This window comes from Falco naumanni, chromosome Z (assembly GCF_017639655.2).
Source record: "Falco naumanni isolate bFalNau1 chromosome Z, bFalNau1.pat, whole genome shotgun sequence".
Classification (NCBI taxonomy): domain Eukaryota; kingdom Metazoa; phylum Chordata; class Aves; order Falconiformes; family Falconidae; genus Falco; species Falco naumanni.
This window is the reverse complement of record NC_054080.1, coordinates 82393684-82408096: the sequence shown is the minus strand read 5'-3', so window position 1 is coordinate 82408096 and position 14413 is coordinate 82393684. Positions and strand designations below refer to the sequence as shown.

General features: G+C 40.6%; 1 protein-coding gene across 4 annotated transcripts in view; it reads right to left on the bottom strand.

The window, feature by feature from the left end:
* The window catches only part of KATNAL2 (katanin catalytic subunit A1 like 2), a 30439-nt gene extending 17036 nt beyond the window's left edge, over window positions 1-13403 (bottom strand). The window contains exons 1-8 of one of the 4 annotated variants that reach the window (XM_040579104.1): window positions 13247-13403; window positions 6811-6881; window positions 6241-6407; window positions 3888-3927; window positions 3356-3479; window positions 2200-2295; window positions 1598-1696; window positions 743-820 (exon numbers count right to left, since the gene is read on the bottom strand). In XM_040579104.1, coding sequence (XP_040435038.1) covers window positions 743-820; window positions 1598-1696; window positions 2200-2295; window positions 3356-3479; window positions 3888-3927; window positions 6241-6407; window positions 6811-6881; window positions 13247-13297 — 726 coding nt within the window. In that variant the 5' untranslated portion in view covers window positions 13298-13403. Of the gene's footprint in view, window positions 1-742; window positions 821-1597; window positions 1697-2199; window positions 2296-3355; window positions 3480-3887; window positions 3928-6240; window positions 6408-6810; window positions 6955-13246 lie in introns of all 4 variants that reach the window. The other 3 variants (XM_040579105.1, XM_040579106.1, XM_040579107.1) reach the window with 3 other exon arrangements.
* Window positions 13404-14413: the final 1010 nt, after the last annotated feature.

Genomic DNA, 14413 nt, shown 5'->3' with positions numbered 1-14413 from the left:
TGGAAGAATCCCCAGCCTGCCCTGGAGTAAAGCGTATTTTTGATGTTGCTCATGCAGCTCCTGTGCTGGGATGAGGGAAGGGTGTGGCTTGCAAAGCCTATAAAAAGCATCTCTCAACTGCACCAAGTGAGAAAAGACAAGGAGTCCAGGTTATGAAGGCAGCATGAAGGCAGGCACAGGAACAGTATCATAAACGATGCAGGAAACATAAGGATTTAATAATTTTGGTACATGATATCTAGTGGATACACTCAGAATCAGGATATTGCTGCGATACTGGCACACCACCCACACTAAATACAGCCCAATGCTTTGAATGGAAACTGCACCCACAAAGCTGCATCAAGATTTTCCCCACCATTTGATCATTGTTTGGTAATACATTAGGTAATAGTTGGTATTAGCCAATATGTTTAAATCTTTCTTTTCAGTGAAGTATTATATATTTTCTGTAGCAGTAAGAATAAAGAGAAAAGCTACGACAGTCTCATGGGTACAGCATGATTAGATTACAAGTTCCCCATTAGAAAGGAATGGTCTTAATTACTTCCTCCTATTGTGTATCAGAAAGAAACATCATTAGATGTAAAGAAATTACTTGTTTGGAGTCGCATGATAAGAAAAATAGCTTGCACGTTCAAGAATAAGCACTATCAGTGACAGTAAAAAGAAACAAACAGCTTTCTCAGATGACAAAGATAACCAAGACCCCTGTATAATCAAAATGGGGACCTGATCTTACTTTGCTTACAACTGTTGCAAGTTCTCTCATCTCAGCAGTCATGCCAATAAAAGCACTAAGGGGTTTCAATAATCGTTCCTAAAAAAGGCAAACATAAGTCCTTGTCAGATTTCAATTATTTTTAAACAGAGGAACTACAAAATAGTTTTAAAAAAACCCGATACATCCTAATAATATCAACTTTTAAAGCTGTAAAAACATGGATGATGATAAAGATTTTGAAGTAAGCCATATTTGCAGTAACTCGTCTTTTCATCTAACAAAATCTAATCCTGAATTAACATTAAAATGATCGGCTCTGTTATTGCACTTGTAGCCCTAAATAGATTAAAAGGAGTGAAAAGTGGAGCTATGGGTCACTGCATTGTCACGTTCTCTGTTTGGCAAGTCTCCTCAAGCATAGCAGCTGACTGGCTGACTGGTACCACGTAAGCTGGATGCACTGCCTGAGAAGCTATGGCTTGTGTCAAGGAGTGATTACTCAAAATTTCTCTTGACCAGCTAAACTATGTTCTTGTCTCAGCAGAGGCAAATGCTAAACAATATACTGAATTCAAAGGAAGCTACATTTCACTCTTAGATGTTCTGTAGGTTTCTGCAATATTTTTTGTGAATTGTAAGGTATTATTTGTATTTGTTGCCTACTTTCATGTTCAAACAGTAAACAACTGTCAATAAATTAGACCAGTATCAAGTATGACTGTTCATTCAAGGAAATGCACCACTCAGAAATCTAAGCCTACTTTTTAGCACTTGGGAACAAAGACAACATCGTTGTGGTATTTTATTTTGTTCCTGGTTATGTAAAACCGATGTTCATATTCATTAGATAGAAATACAAACAGAAAACCTTACTGATGGATCTGGATCACAATTAAGGCTGTTCAAGGCAATTCCATCTGATGATACTTTGACAGCATCCTGAATCATCCCATGGAAGTCAGTTACTTGGCCCTAAAGGAGAAAATAATGCGGTGATAGGCTTTAACGTGATGGTAGCACTACTGTTAGAACTGCATTTGGCTAAATGTTGCTTGCTATTACAGCAATGAATTTTCTTACTGCACATGCAAGTCCTAAATATGGCAAAACCTGTCCACAGAATCTTGTGACAGCAATGGGAAAAAACCCACACATCTCAGCCATTGCAACAATTTAATCACAGAGCCTCTTATCTCATTCAGGAATCTGAAACATAGCTTCAATTTTAGCTCTTACCACTGGGTTTTAAATATTCTTCCTTCTTGACAATGTTTGAAACTATTCAATACAAGCAGGGCCTCCTATGCAAAGAATTACTGCCCATATAATAAAATTGACTCTTCAGCTAATTATACAGAAACATTTTAGGTAAAAATAGACACAAAAAGCTTGTATTGGATATTTGTGAAAAATTTTAATGTGTTTTTTCTACATACATATTTCTATCATAAATCACATACTATGTTTCTACCAACCCTTCTTGGGTGAGTGCTGTCTCCTCCAGTTTTGCTGATTGCTGAGATGCTTAAGCCAAAGTCAGATTGCTCCAGAGTAACTGCACTGTCATTATTCTAAAGAGAAATCAATTTTCAAACAGATGTGTTGTCAAGTAGATGAGTCACAGATATTCCATTACAGGTATTGTCCCACCTCTTCATACACGCCCAGATGAACTTTATCATCCCATGGAAGTTACAAGAGTAATCCCATATTTGTCAGGCAAACACCATTGTACATTTGGTTAGACTTCATCTGACTGGTGACAGCAGTGGTGAAAGCTACGGCTCTAGAGCTCAGCATTCAAGCTATTTCATGCACAGAGCTTCCATTTTAAGTTTCAGAAATCTGCATTTTACATAGCTATAAGAAGAACAGTTATGAACAGTGGAAACGACAGGCGAGTATACAACACAGCATGCCAACTCATAAATGAGGAGCTGTTTTAGGATTGTAAGTTACTTTGACATTCACTTCACCACAGTTATTGCTGTAAAATGCAAAAGCTAATGGTGTTTTTTAAAAGGGTGAGAACTGGTCAGAGATGAGTTCCTCCCCATGCAGGAACAAAACAAGGACTTTTTTTTTTTTTAAAAAAAAAAGCTTCTTCTTCACTCCGTTCCTCAAAAGCTGTAACACACACAGTACTTGCCCACCAACCTGCTGTTTCTGCTCTGTACTCTGTAAGGGATGGTAATAAAGTAGTTTTCACAGCAATCTTACCAAAATGAGACTCACAAAACTGAAAATTACAGAGCCAAATTACTCCCCCAATCTCAAACACCTTATGGACTGTGAAGAAGCCTACAAATGACACCAGACTTTCTACTTGGTTTGTTAGCCTTGCTTTCTGGCACTAACGGATGAATCTGCTGGTATTAATGGGAAAACTCTGGTTGATTTCAGTATAGGTTGGATTATATGACTCCTCTTCCTGTAATTTTTGCCTGTGACTTGCTCCCCAGCTCACAGCCAGAAAGCCTATTCTCCTGAAGTCTCATATCTATAATCTTTAAGTTACGTAACTACTCAAACACAAACCCAAAACTCACATCCTCCTGCTGCCTATAGCCTCTCAAAATAAAATCACATTAGTTTCAACTGTAATGCCACCAAGATAAAACACATTTAAACCTGTTTGAAGCTCTCCTTGGTGGATGATTTAAATTCTGTTCTACTCCCATGTGCAGTTCTTGACAATGGTTGTTGCACTGTCTGAAGTTTGAGCCTTGGGAGATTCTGAGAAGAGCTCGCTGTCCTAGAATTAGAGAAATAATGTCTTGAAAGGCTTTCACAACTTCTTTTTTCCTTAAAACACCAAAAGATTAAAAGGCAGAGTTTTCAAATAAAGCAGTTTGGGGCTAACTTTGCTCCCACTGAAGTTAAGGCATCCATTTTAATCACAGCAAAGTTCAATGCTTTCTGCTTTCAAACACACCACCCTACCATATCCACACTGTAGAAACTTTGTAAATTGTCCGCATCTCCATTTGGGAAATAAGTCTCTATTTTCCTCTAACAGATACAGAAAAATGCACCACACAGTCAGCAGCATGACTCTAGAATTTAGTATTCCTATGGTATCACAACATTATTTTAACTACATTGCATATTGCTTTTATAGGAAAATTTTCTGCCCAGAAAAACCCTCATGCATTTCTCTTACCTTCTTGGTCTTCCGCCAGTTTTCAGCTGTTGTTTATTTTCTGCTGTGGCAAAAATCAATATTAAAATGGAAAATAATAAGGCATATAAAAAAGGGCAACTTGATTCCCTCCCTTCCCCTGAAAAATATTTTTGAGCACACATTAACAATCTTGGAAAAGCAATGCATAAGCAGGAACAGCATGATTATAAGCAATGCAAGCTTGCAAAAATGTTTTGAAAACAAACTGATATTGGAGAGAGCAGTTTGGCTTCAGGCTTGTTAAATTTTAGGCTCATTCTGTCTTTGGTTTCTTTGCTTACATTTTAAAACCAATATAATTTTCACAGTAAAATGGGCACTACCAGAAATTAGATTAAGCACAACAAACTAATTTAATGTATCACACAAAATGCTTATTTAATGCTAATAATTTTTCCATTGCTGAATTGGGAAATAAGAATTTGCTTTCCTCCTCTTAATAGGAATTTTATTATGTTCAACATACTAAGACAGCACAAATGTCACATTGCAACGGTGGTTATCAAACTATGTTATTTTTTGCAGTTATGTCATTTGGAACAATTACTGTCAAAGAAAAGCTTTTTTCACAAAATGTCGAAGTCACAAAGCCCAGTTCTGAACTCATAAAGCTCAGGCTTTGTACCATACTAGCATGCACCCAGCTGTTCCAAAATACATCTCCTATCAGTGTTCTCTGTAGAATGCTCCTCCACTCTAAGTCTCATACACTTATATAAAATAATCCCTCCCAAACAGCCACTTCGCTGAAAGAGCTTGGGAACAGTGTGTGCTTAGACGCAGGAGAGCCCATAAGTGATACCTGTAATCCTGGGGGTACACCTACCACACTGCAAACTGCAATTCACCACAGAAATAACCAGTTGGTTCTGTAGGACTTGCTGAGAATAGCACAAAGAATTCCATAGGAAGGAGAACCACACTGGCCTGCATATACCATGATCTGACCACAGACACAATTTAAGGCAGGTTGCAAACTACATGTAGGAAAGGAGGCTGCTTATGCTTCAGGGAGAAAGGAGGATGCATCCCTGCCAGTATGGTCACAATTCTAAGCTTGGGTAATGGCAGACTACCCCATGTCTGAACAGCTTTAGAAGCTCTCAGTACCCAGTTTTTGGTCAGGAAAAAAAAAAAAAAAAAAACCAAAAGTCTTTTGGTCACCGTTATCTGACAGTGGCTTTTGGGGAATTTTTTTTTTTCCACTTGAATCACAGTTTGAGCCTTGGCTACCATTCAGTTTGACTAAGTAAGATGTGGCAAATGCCTTGTGATACATTTTCCTTCTTGATTCATAATAAATCTCTCTGGTTTTATCCTGCAAGGCTGTTCCTCTTTGTATTAACACCAACCAATAGGTTCTACAGGTAAATCTCTTTTTCAGGCAGATAATGTTTGCTTCCAGGTAGTACTGATCTTCTACATCACAGTGAATGTAATGATGACTAGTACATCTAACAGCTTTCAAAATCATTTCACCTATACAGGTAATTTTTATTATATTTATATAATGTTTAATTTACCTGAGATTTCAAAGTTGCTGGCAGCTATACAAAACAATGACAACTACTCAGAGATGTTCCCTGGCCAATCACCTCTTTCTCTGATGATTATATATTTCTTACAAGAACAGAGATGTTGGTGTTTTCTGTACCCTTCAAGTTCTTCATAACTGATTCTTGTACAGTTGTTTTTCCTGTTTTTATAAGTTACATTTTGTACTTAAGTATAAAACTGATCAGGTTCTTAAGGTCATAACAGACTGACCATATTCTGATTCGCCTTATTCTGTATCATTCATTTATACCTCAGACTTTAAGTCCCTTGGAGTAACTAAACCTATTACTTGTTTGCCACATAACATTTAGTACATGAAAATGGGTAAAATAAACGGTTAATGAGACTTAAATCTTGGACTAAGATAAGCTTTTAAGCACTAGCTTGAATGACTTAAGTTATAATCTTGCATAAGTGGTTTATTTTAATTAAAAAATTAAATCCAAAATAGAACACTTACTATTCTCTTCCAAAAAGAAGAAAGTGGATATATCTATAACATAATATTTTGTAGTTACATGGTATTTTCCAATATCAAAGCAGTTTTTAAAAGACAGAACATCACTGTCTTGCTCCTCTACATAAAGAGAAGAGCAGAAGGGCTCAAAACACCACCTCTCAATTCTTATGTGCTATATGCTAGAAGTATAGCTCCAACTGTAAGAGTTCAAACATTAAACACTGACATACATGAGAGGGGCACCGAGCATATCAGGCAAGTATACATTTTAGGTTTTGGAAACAAAAACTTCCTTTTTTGAAAGAAGCCACGTACCAATGCCAAGGACCTTTTTGGTAATTTTAGGATACTTTTTAAATTTTACAAAGTAATAGCTTTCATATTCCATCAAAATTGTCTCAAGATCAATGTTGTCACAAACTTCAAAGCCACGTAAACTTAATTTCGTCTCTTGCTCCAATGCGTTTGCAGCATCGACATACCTGATAATTTCAAAAAAACAAAGATCAAAAAACGGAGTGTCCTTATTCTGATTTTTGAGGGAAAAAAACGAACAATGGCATTAATAAGTATATGGGGGGTTTGACCTGTCCAAAACTCTTATTACAACTAATTACAAAAGCATAAACTCTGTTTAAAAAACCCTTTGTTCATTGCTCTAAAGTATTTTTAAATTGTATAGGACATTTTTGTCCCAGAAACTGAAACAACTTAGCAAAGTAAACTACCAAGAAACATAACAGTAGTTTACCTCTTTCTCACATCAAACCAAAAGGCCATGCTGTCTATCCACCCAACAGAGGACAGAAGGACACATTACAGGAGGTCAGACACACACAAACCCACAAATGTAGAGCACTATTATTGAAAAAAAAACCAACATACCCTTCCTCCATTAAATAATGCAAAATTAGAATGAGGAGATTTTTTCGACGAGCTTCTGTTCGCATTTCATCCTGTGAATTAAGACAGAACTCTAGATCAAATGTAATATTCTCTTTATTGCTGTAAACAGCATCTAAATGTAGCCTGTGGAAACAAACAAATTAAGACAACAGCATGTAAGAACTGTAAAACAACTCACTGTTAATAAACACAAGGAAAGTGGTTTTCAATGTAATTTTTCTTACACATTATCAGGGCTACTGGATGGGTAGAAATCTTTTCATAGAGAAGAGAAAATTGCTTTGAGGTTGAAAATATAACTTACTTCCCTTACTATGGTTATGGATCTCCAACATGTTCAGGCTGATGTACATTTCAGAGTAGGACTCTTGCGCCTCATGTACAGTGTCAGCAAGAGCTGCACAAGGAAACCTCGTGCTCCAGCGTGGCTCCGTGCTTCCCTTACAACCAGAAATCTGTTCTGAGCGCTGGGAGAAGGGCGATGGAGAACAGGTCTGGAAACTGTATGACTACACTACAAAGACCAGCAGTAACACTGTTTGCACCTCCCTTTTCATGGGCCTTGATACATAAACACAAGTGAAACACAGAGCACTTGAGGAATTAGTAGTTTGGGGTAACACCAGACTTGTCCGATTTTAACACCACAGTGACCAAAGTCAGGTGCCAACACACAGAAATTTCAGTATGGAGCCAGTCCCATGGATTTCTTCACACTGACTGGAGAACCCAAAGTCATTCACAAAGGGTTCAGCAATAAAAACAAGGCAGTGTAAAATATCTTTGCCATCGTTCACTGAAGCTTCATCTGGGGGAGCATAAAGTGCAATATCAAGTAGAGCACGAGAGGCAGCAGAAATGGGAATCTTGTCAGATACTGGAACAAAACCTTACTCTGATGAAACATGCCATATATGCTGAGCACCTGCAGAGAAAACCTGAGACTTTAGGGTCATAACAGATGTTGCAGGTGACAAACCCAAAAAAATCTTTGTCCTCTTCATACAGGAAACAGAGCCCCAGCATCCGTAGCAATGGCTGCTGCAGCTCTCTGCCACACCAAACAAGCCAAAGAATTACTACTAGAGCAAGAATTATTTTTCAGTTCCCCAAGATGCATAAAAGGAGTATCTATATGGGAAGCCACTTACGCTATCCATCCCAGTTTCAGGAAGGAAGCATCATTAAACTGTGGATAACAGAATCATTTATTCCTACAAGCAGAGGTGCTTTCAAGTGGTGCAATGTACAGCAAAACAAACTTGCTCTGTACACAGCAGCGAATATCATGTAGCATTCCACTGCTAACTTAAACATTTGAGATAGTTTTAAAAATAAAACAATAGCTGATTGTGCTACTACTTCTCTGTGTGTTTGCGAACCTGTAAAAAGTACTGGGTAGAGCCCCAGGTCTCCCAGCACAGCAGCTGTTTTCTGGCATGCTGGCTTCAGGCGTGGGGCCATCTAGTGACACAACTAAGAAAAGGCTGGGGCTTGCTTTTAACGCTTCCTGCGGGGTGGAAGTGTATTTGTATTTCACGTATTAATAAAAAGATTGGTAGGACTTTCATTCTGGTTTTCTAGAGAGAAGAATCAAGCTGTATGGGGAAAAGGGAAGAAATCATACCCCACTTCTAGCCTCTACTACCGTTGATATCCTCTTGATAAAGGTAGCAGCCACTTGGTAAGGAAGCTACAATACTGTTTGCCTTTCAGTGTTGGTACAAAGATGATTTTTCTAAACCATTTTGGGGAAGGAGAACGTTGCTTAGTAAATCAGTAACTCTTGAATGAAGTGGATCAATTCCTAAGAGGTGCTGCAACAAGAAATGACCCACTTCTGAGAACTATCACGAGCAAAGAGAAAACACCGACATCCTGGAATGAAATGATCTTTTCCTTCTTACTGTTTTGAGGTGCTGGTGTTTGAACAGATTTTGAATTGCGAACCTTTCACCATTTGTCCTGGATGATCTGAATCTTCTGAAACAGGGTTGGAGGTGCAAGAAGGAAGCTGGAATCATCACTGGCTGAGAATCCCACCTGTACATTCTTCTAAATGCAAACTGCTCCTGCTGTTTTACGCTGAGAAAAATTAACTGTTGTGTTTGCCCACATATCAAAGGGCAAGATCACCGCTACCTCCAAATATTTAAAACACAGCGGCTGCCACAGAAATAAAACACATCAAGTGTTTCATGTTTGAGTATTTACAGTGATACTCCAACAAGAGAGGAATTGTATCCACCTCATGAGCTGAAGGGGCCCACAAAGCATGCCCGGAACTTTCCTCGAAAATAATTTGTATTCTGGTGTGTCTTCTGCTGCTGTCTTTCCCACTAGGTTACTTTCACTACCCCTAAAGGCATTTTAAGTTCTAGTATAAATAGTGATACAGTGATGGGCAGCATCTCAAGTATTCTAAGTAGAGACTTGCTTTGGGAATTGGATAACATTCTATGTATGAGCAACCTGCTCCAGCCTTAACATGGTAACGCTGTTCTTGTGTTAACCAAGCAAAGCAAAAGTGAACCTTTATATCAAAAAAAGAGCCCTATTTAAAAAACAGAAGACAGTTTAGACTGTTCTTAGGTTCCTAGGTTCACTCTGTCTTTATTTTGTGTTAATAAGAACGCAAACAGTGAAGGTTAATTTTCAAAGTCAGACATATCCAAAGAAAGTTAACTAAGCCGTTAATCAGTTGATCAACAGACAATGACTTGCATTAGGTTGGATCCAAAAAACAGAACAGAGGTATCTGTGGTGTTATTTCTGTGAGTTTTCTGTAAAATAAAATTCTAAAAAAATCAAGAAAAAAGTAAATCTTTCAACATGTAACTATTACCAAATCATAAATCTTGTGAGGCAGTGGCACACGGATCATTGCTTTCTCGACCAATTACACAAAGCTATGTCTCCCTGCCTTTAGCCGTCTCATTTTACCACGTACTCTTTCCAAGAGGTAAAGGAACCTCTGCATGTGTGGGTGCCACCAGCAGCTTTAGCTGGTCACTTAAAGCAGCTCTGGGCCCACGCTGGTTTCCTTTCCTGAACACCAGTTTATCCTCTAGGGACTGATCTCCACTGTAAATATGTCCACAAAACAACGTGCTTGCCACAGTACAGACAGATACTAACACTGCCCAGGATTCCTGCTGTGCTTAGAGAAGAAATGGTAAATCCTACACAGCATGAAAAAAATCAGAGTACTTATGAGTGCAAAGTTACTTAAAATTCAGTTTAGCTTTATAGCGATTTAGCCTTCCTGTTTAATTAGTATTTAGAATTGCATGTTGTTTATAGCCACTGGTATTTCAATAGATGTTTAAATGTTTAAAGTTTAATAAGCTTCCATTCTTAAAAGAACAAAAAATGTATGTAATTAAATTTTCAATTACTACAGGGGATTTTGGGGTCCATGCAATTAATAAAAGCTTAAGGCACTTAAGCGTGATCTCATTTTAAAAACTAAACAGTTGAGCACTTAACTAATTAGCTCCAATGCTGATAGTGTATTTTACTTATTTCTAGCTTAACAAAAGTGGTAGGTATTCCTTTCTTTGAGATGCTTAAAATGAAACCCTATTAAATAGAGTATTGCATCTTTAAGTGCAATTGTTTGTTTAGCCATTTCCATACCTTTTACTAAAATGCATTTCTATTACAAATCTACCTAGTTGCTTGTGCAATTCCATCAAATTAATAGAACTACTAAAAGATTAATTTAACCCTATATTTCTGCATGAATATATTTGATAGAATGAAGAAAAAAGTTACAGAGCAAGTTACGGTCTGAGAAACTTGGAAATAAGAACTATACTGCTATAGCATTGTGCCCTTGTAAGTCAGTAAGATGAGTTCAGAGGATCAGTGATGAGGAATTCAGACAAGAGGCAAGCAGTTAGCTCTGTGATCAGACAGGGAAAGATCTTACCATAATACACAGGCAGTGTCCCTTCTCTCTTTTGCCTCTGGGATCCCAGGACAGCTGCCAAGTATGGGGTTCCTTCAAAATCAAGCTGCCACCATGTGACAGGACAGAGAGAGTGGCTGGGGCATGATGGACTCTCACTTAATTTTCCTCCTCCCTCTACCATGCTGTAACCCCACAGCTTTCCCTCTCCCCTAGCCCTTTGCATGTTATATTTGCAGCCTTGCCAGGCTTTTTAGAAGGCTGGTCTTCGATTATTGTTTGGCTTGCTGACAGTGTTTTTTGAGAAACACAAGCAGAGAAGGGAAATGGTGAGTTTTAAACAATGTATAACTTGGCTGCCGTTAAATAGAACTTCCCAGCACAAAGAAAAGGCGCTTCTTTACCCTGTTTTCTCTTCCAAATTACACAAGCCTGCTGCAAACAATAGAGTTGGCAAAGTTTCTCAAGGATTACAAACAGCTTTCATAACCAAAGGCATAGAGCAAGCTCACCACAGAAGTTACAGTTGTCCTAGTAGTAACACTAGGATGCATCCAAGACGTGTTACATTTAAATGTAAAGACATTTTAGTATTTGAGTGTGGTGCACTAAAACCAGAAACTGTCTGATTTCTATCCCCATTGCAATAGTTACATGCTGTCTTTCATTAATTCACGCTCCGATGCGAAGAGCCACTCACAGACAGCTATTAGCTGCCTTTATTAACAAGAACATTGCTGAAGCCAGGTTTTACACTGCCAAGATTTCACTGAAGTGATCTATATGATGAATACACAAAAATGAATGGACACAAAGTATGGTGAACTATTACACAATACAAAGTAAGGATGCTGACTTTATAAATTAATTAATAAGCATTAAGTCTCCCACTCATTTGTAGGAATTTGTGAACTTCAGCAGTTTACAATAATATTGCTTATCAAAAGTGATTTACAGAACAAATATAGGAAACACTTAACAATTAAAGCCAGTGAAATGCCTCACAGAACAAATTTCTTAGATTGTAAGACCACACTGGGTATATGCGAACAGCTATAGAATTGTAATATGTATAGGAATTTACTTTTTAAAACCCTTTCCCCCAAAATTGTTAGAAAATAATTTCCATTCTATAGAACAGATTAATGGGAAAATGTGATACAGATAAGGACAGGACAGGGGAACTAGGGTGTCCAGTAACTATTCAGTGCTACAAATTGAAGATGTAGCAGCCTAACTTTTAGATACTGCACTGGAATACTGGAATTCAGAAAAGAGAAATTGAGTATATAGGCTCCCTCCACAGAAGTCAAGAACTTTGGAGCATGAATCAAAAATACTCTTGGCAGCTTCAGGTTGTTCCTTAGTCACCGACTGCCTTAAAAAAAGTAGGCTCCAACCTTCTGCCCCTCTGCAGAATATGAACAGCTCCCTCAACTCCATACCCAAAACGTAAACTCTTGATCTTCACATCCATCATACCAGAAAGGCTATGGAGAAGTCAGCTTACAAAGCACACTAACCCAAAGGTACAGCTCACAGCAAAGTGTTCTTGCGCTCCAGAACCTATTCCCACAAACACTTCTGCATTTCGTAGTCAAAACCATCCTTGGGACTGGGGCCATCCAAATCCCCATTGGCGAGGTTATAAATCAGACCCCTTCTCCCCCAGTCTTCCTTCTGCACATTAACACCATTTCAATACCACACCTTAGGGCACCATTCTCAGTGGCTGGGACCTGAATCTACTTCAGGGTTCAGAGAAACTGTGCTGGAGGCTCCCATGCCTAGGTAATAACCTAAGAGGTTAACATAACCCAAAACCCAAGTCTCAGAATCCTTCCCAAAAGTGTCTTTTTGTGAGCAATCCTGTCCTAGTCATGCAGAGTGGGAACAAGGATTTGTGTATGCACACACAACACCCAACACCTTTGTGGGAAAGGTTTTTAGCAGTCCTGCAGTCTTGCTTACTCTTGTTGAATCTGACCAGCAGATGGAAGCAAAAGAACAGGTTAAGAAATTCAGCAAAATCCTGCTGCTTATAGGCTTCCCGGAGCTCGACCCGCCCATGGGACGGCGGCACGGTGGGACTTACGGCAAAGGGAGCCGAGGGAGGAACACAGACTTGTATCGGCTCCTGCCAGGGCCGTACAACGGCCAGTGGCTGTGGGGAGGAAAGAGGCCTGCCCTGCCCTGAGGAGCGGCAGGAGAAGCACTTCCCTCCTGCAACGGGAAAGGAAACGAGAAACGAAGGCAGCGGGAAGCCCTCACCCTTACGGGTTGCCAGAACCGCCGTCACGCTAGTGCGGCTGGTGGCCGCCCCGCCCTGCCCAGGCCAGCCCAGCCCAGGCCAGCCCAGGCAGCCCCCAGCCCCTCAGGCGCCATGACACCTTCGCGGCCCCCAGGCGCCTGCGCACTGCCGCACTGCGCATGCGCAAAGGGCCCCGTCGTGATTTCCATAGCAACTGTAACGCGCTGGCGCCTGGCCTGCCGGTTCCTCACCGCCTCCCTCGCCTGGTAGGTGGTTCTCAGCGTTTGGCAGGAGAGCTCCATCGGGGCGGCAGTGGGCCCGGCCACGGGCGGCTACAGCCGGCGGAGAAAGCCACAACAACCACCCGGCCCCGCACCCCGCCGCGGCCAGCGGGAGCTGTGAGGCAGAGACCCGCCCTCCTCCCCTCACGCAGCCAATTGAGAGGCCAAAGGGTAAAAGATTGCCCGAAGAATTGTCCAATCACAGGTGGAGTAGAGGGAGGCAATTTAAAAGGTAGACCAATCACGGTAGGGAGGAAAGGCGGGGCTAGCGGCAGTGCTAGCCAATCGCTGTCAGGCTCAGCTGAGTGAAGTGGCGGTGTAGCGTGTTGGTCTGTGAGGGGAGCAATGGGGGTGTGGAACTGAGGGATTAGAGACGGACCCGACCAAGCCCAGCCCTGTCCGCACCACTGTTAAACATGCCCAGCTCACCTAGACAGGCGAGATGCGTCCGAGAAGAAGCAGAATGCGGTCTACCCCTCACATCAAGGATCGCAGTGGGCCTTTGAAATGGAGGCCATCATGCTGGTGGCTGGGGGGACGCAGAACCCTCTTCAGAGCACCTGAAAGCCGTTGTTTAAACTCGGCTGCCTGGTTGCTGCTGATCTCCTGCATTTAGGAGGCGGGTTGTTGGTGCGGTGTGTTGTGTCTGATGGATGTTGTTTGGCTTCAGTCTGGCAGGAGAAGAACATTAAAAAAAAAAGAAAAAAAACCACCCCTGAAAATACATGAAAGGGAAGTTAGAGCATGCAGAAGCCTTGTTCAGCGACAGCTACAACAGGGCACAAAGCAGGACAGAAGCGGTCAGAAGGGTGAAGAACAATCCTCAGTAAACACCCTGTTCTCTGATATGTGAGTGCTCCTCAGCCAGGCAGCTGGAGCTGTAAGCTCTCCCCAGGTCCTGACCATTGGAGAGCAACAGCTGCTCAGCTCTTCTAGCTGTTCTTGGATGGGGTAACCACCAGATTCTTTACATCCATGCCATGCTATGCTTGCTTAGCATCTGATCATCCTCAAAACTGTTCTCCTGACATCCAGACTTTCCTCCAACACTGTCTTCTTAGTGTAACGGTTGGCACCTCAGAAAGCCTCATTGCTTTGGTGCAAACCTATTCCTACTCAGGAATGTTGTTCCAGCCC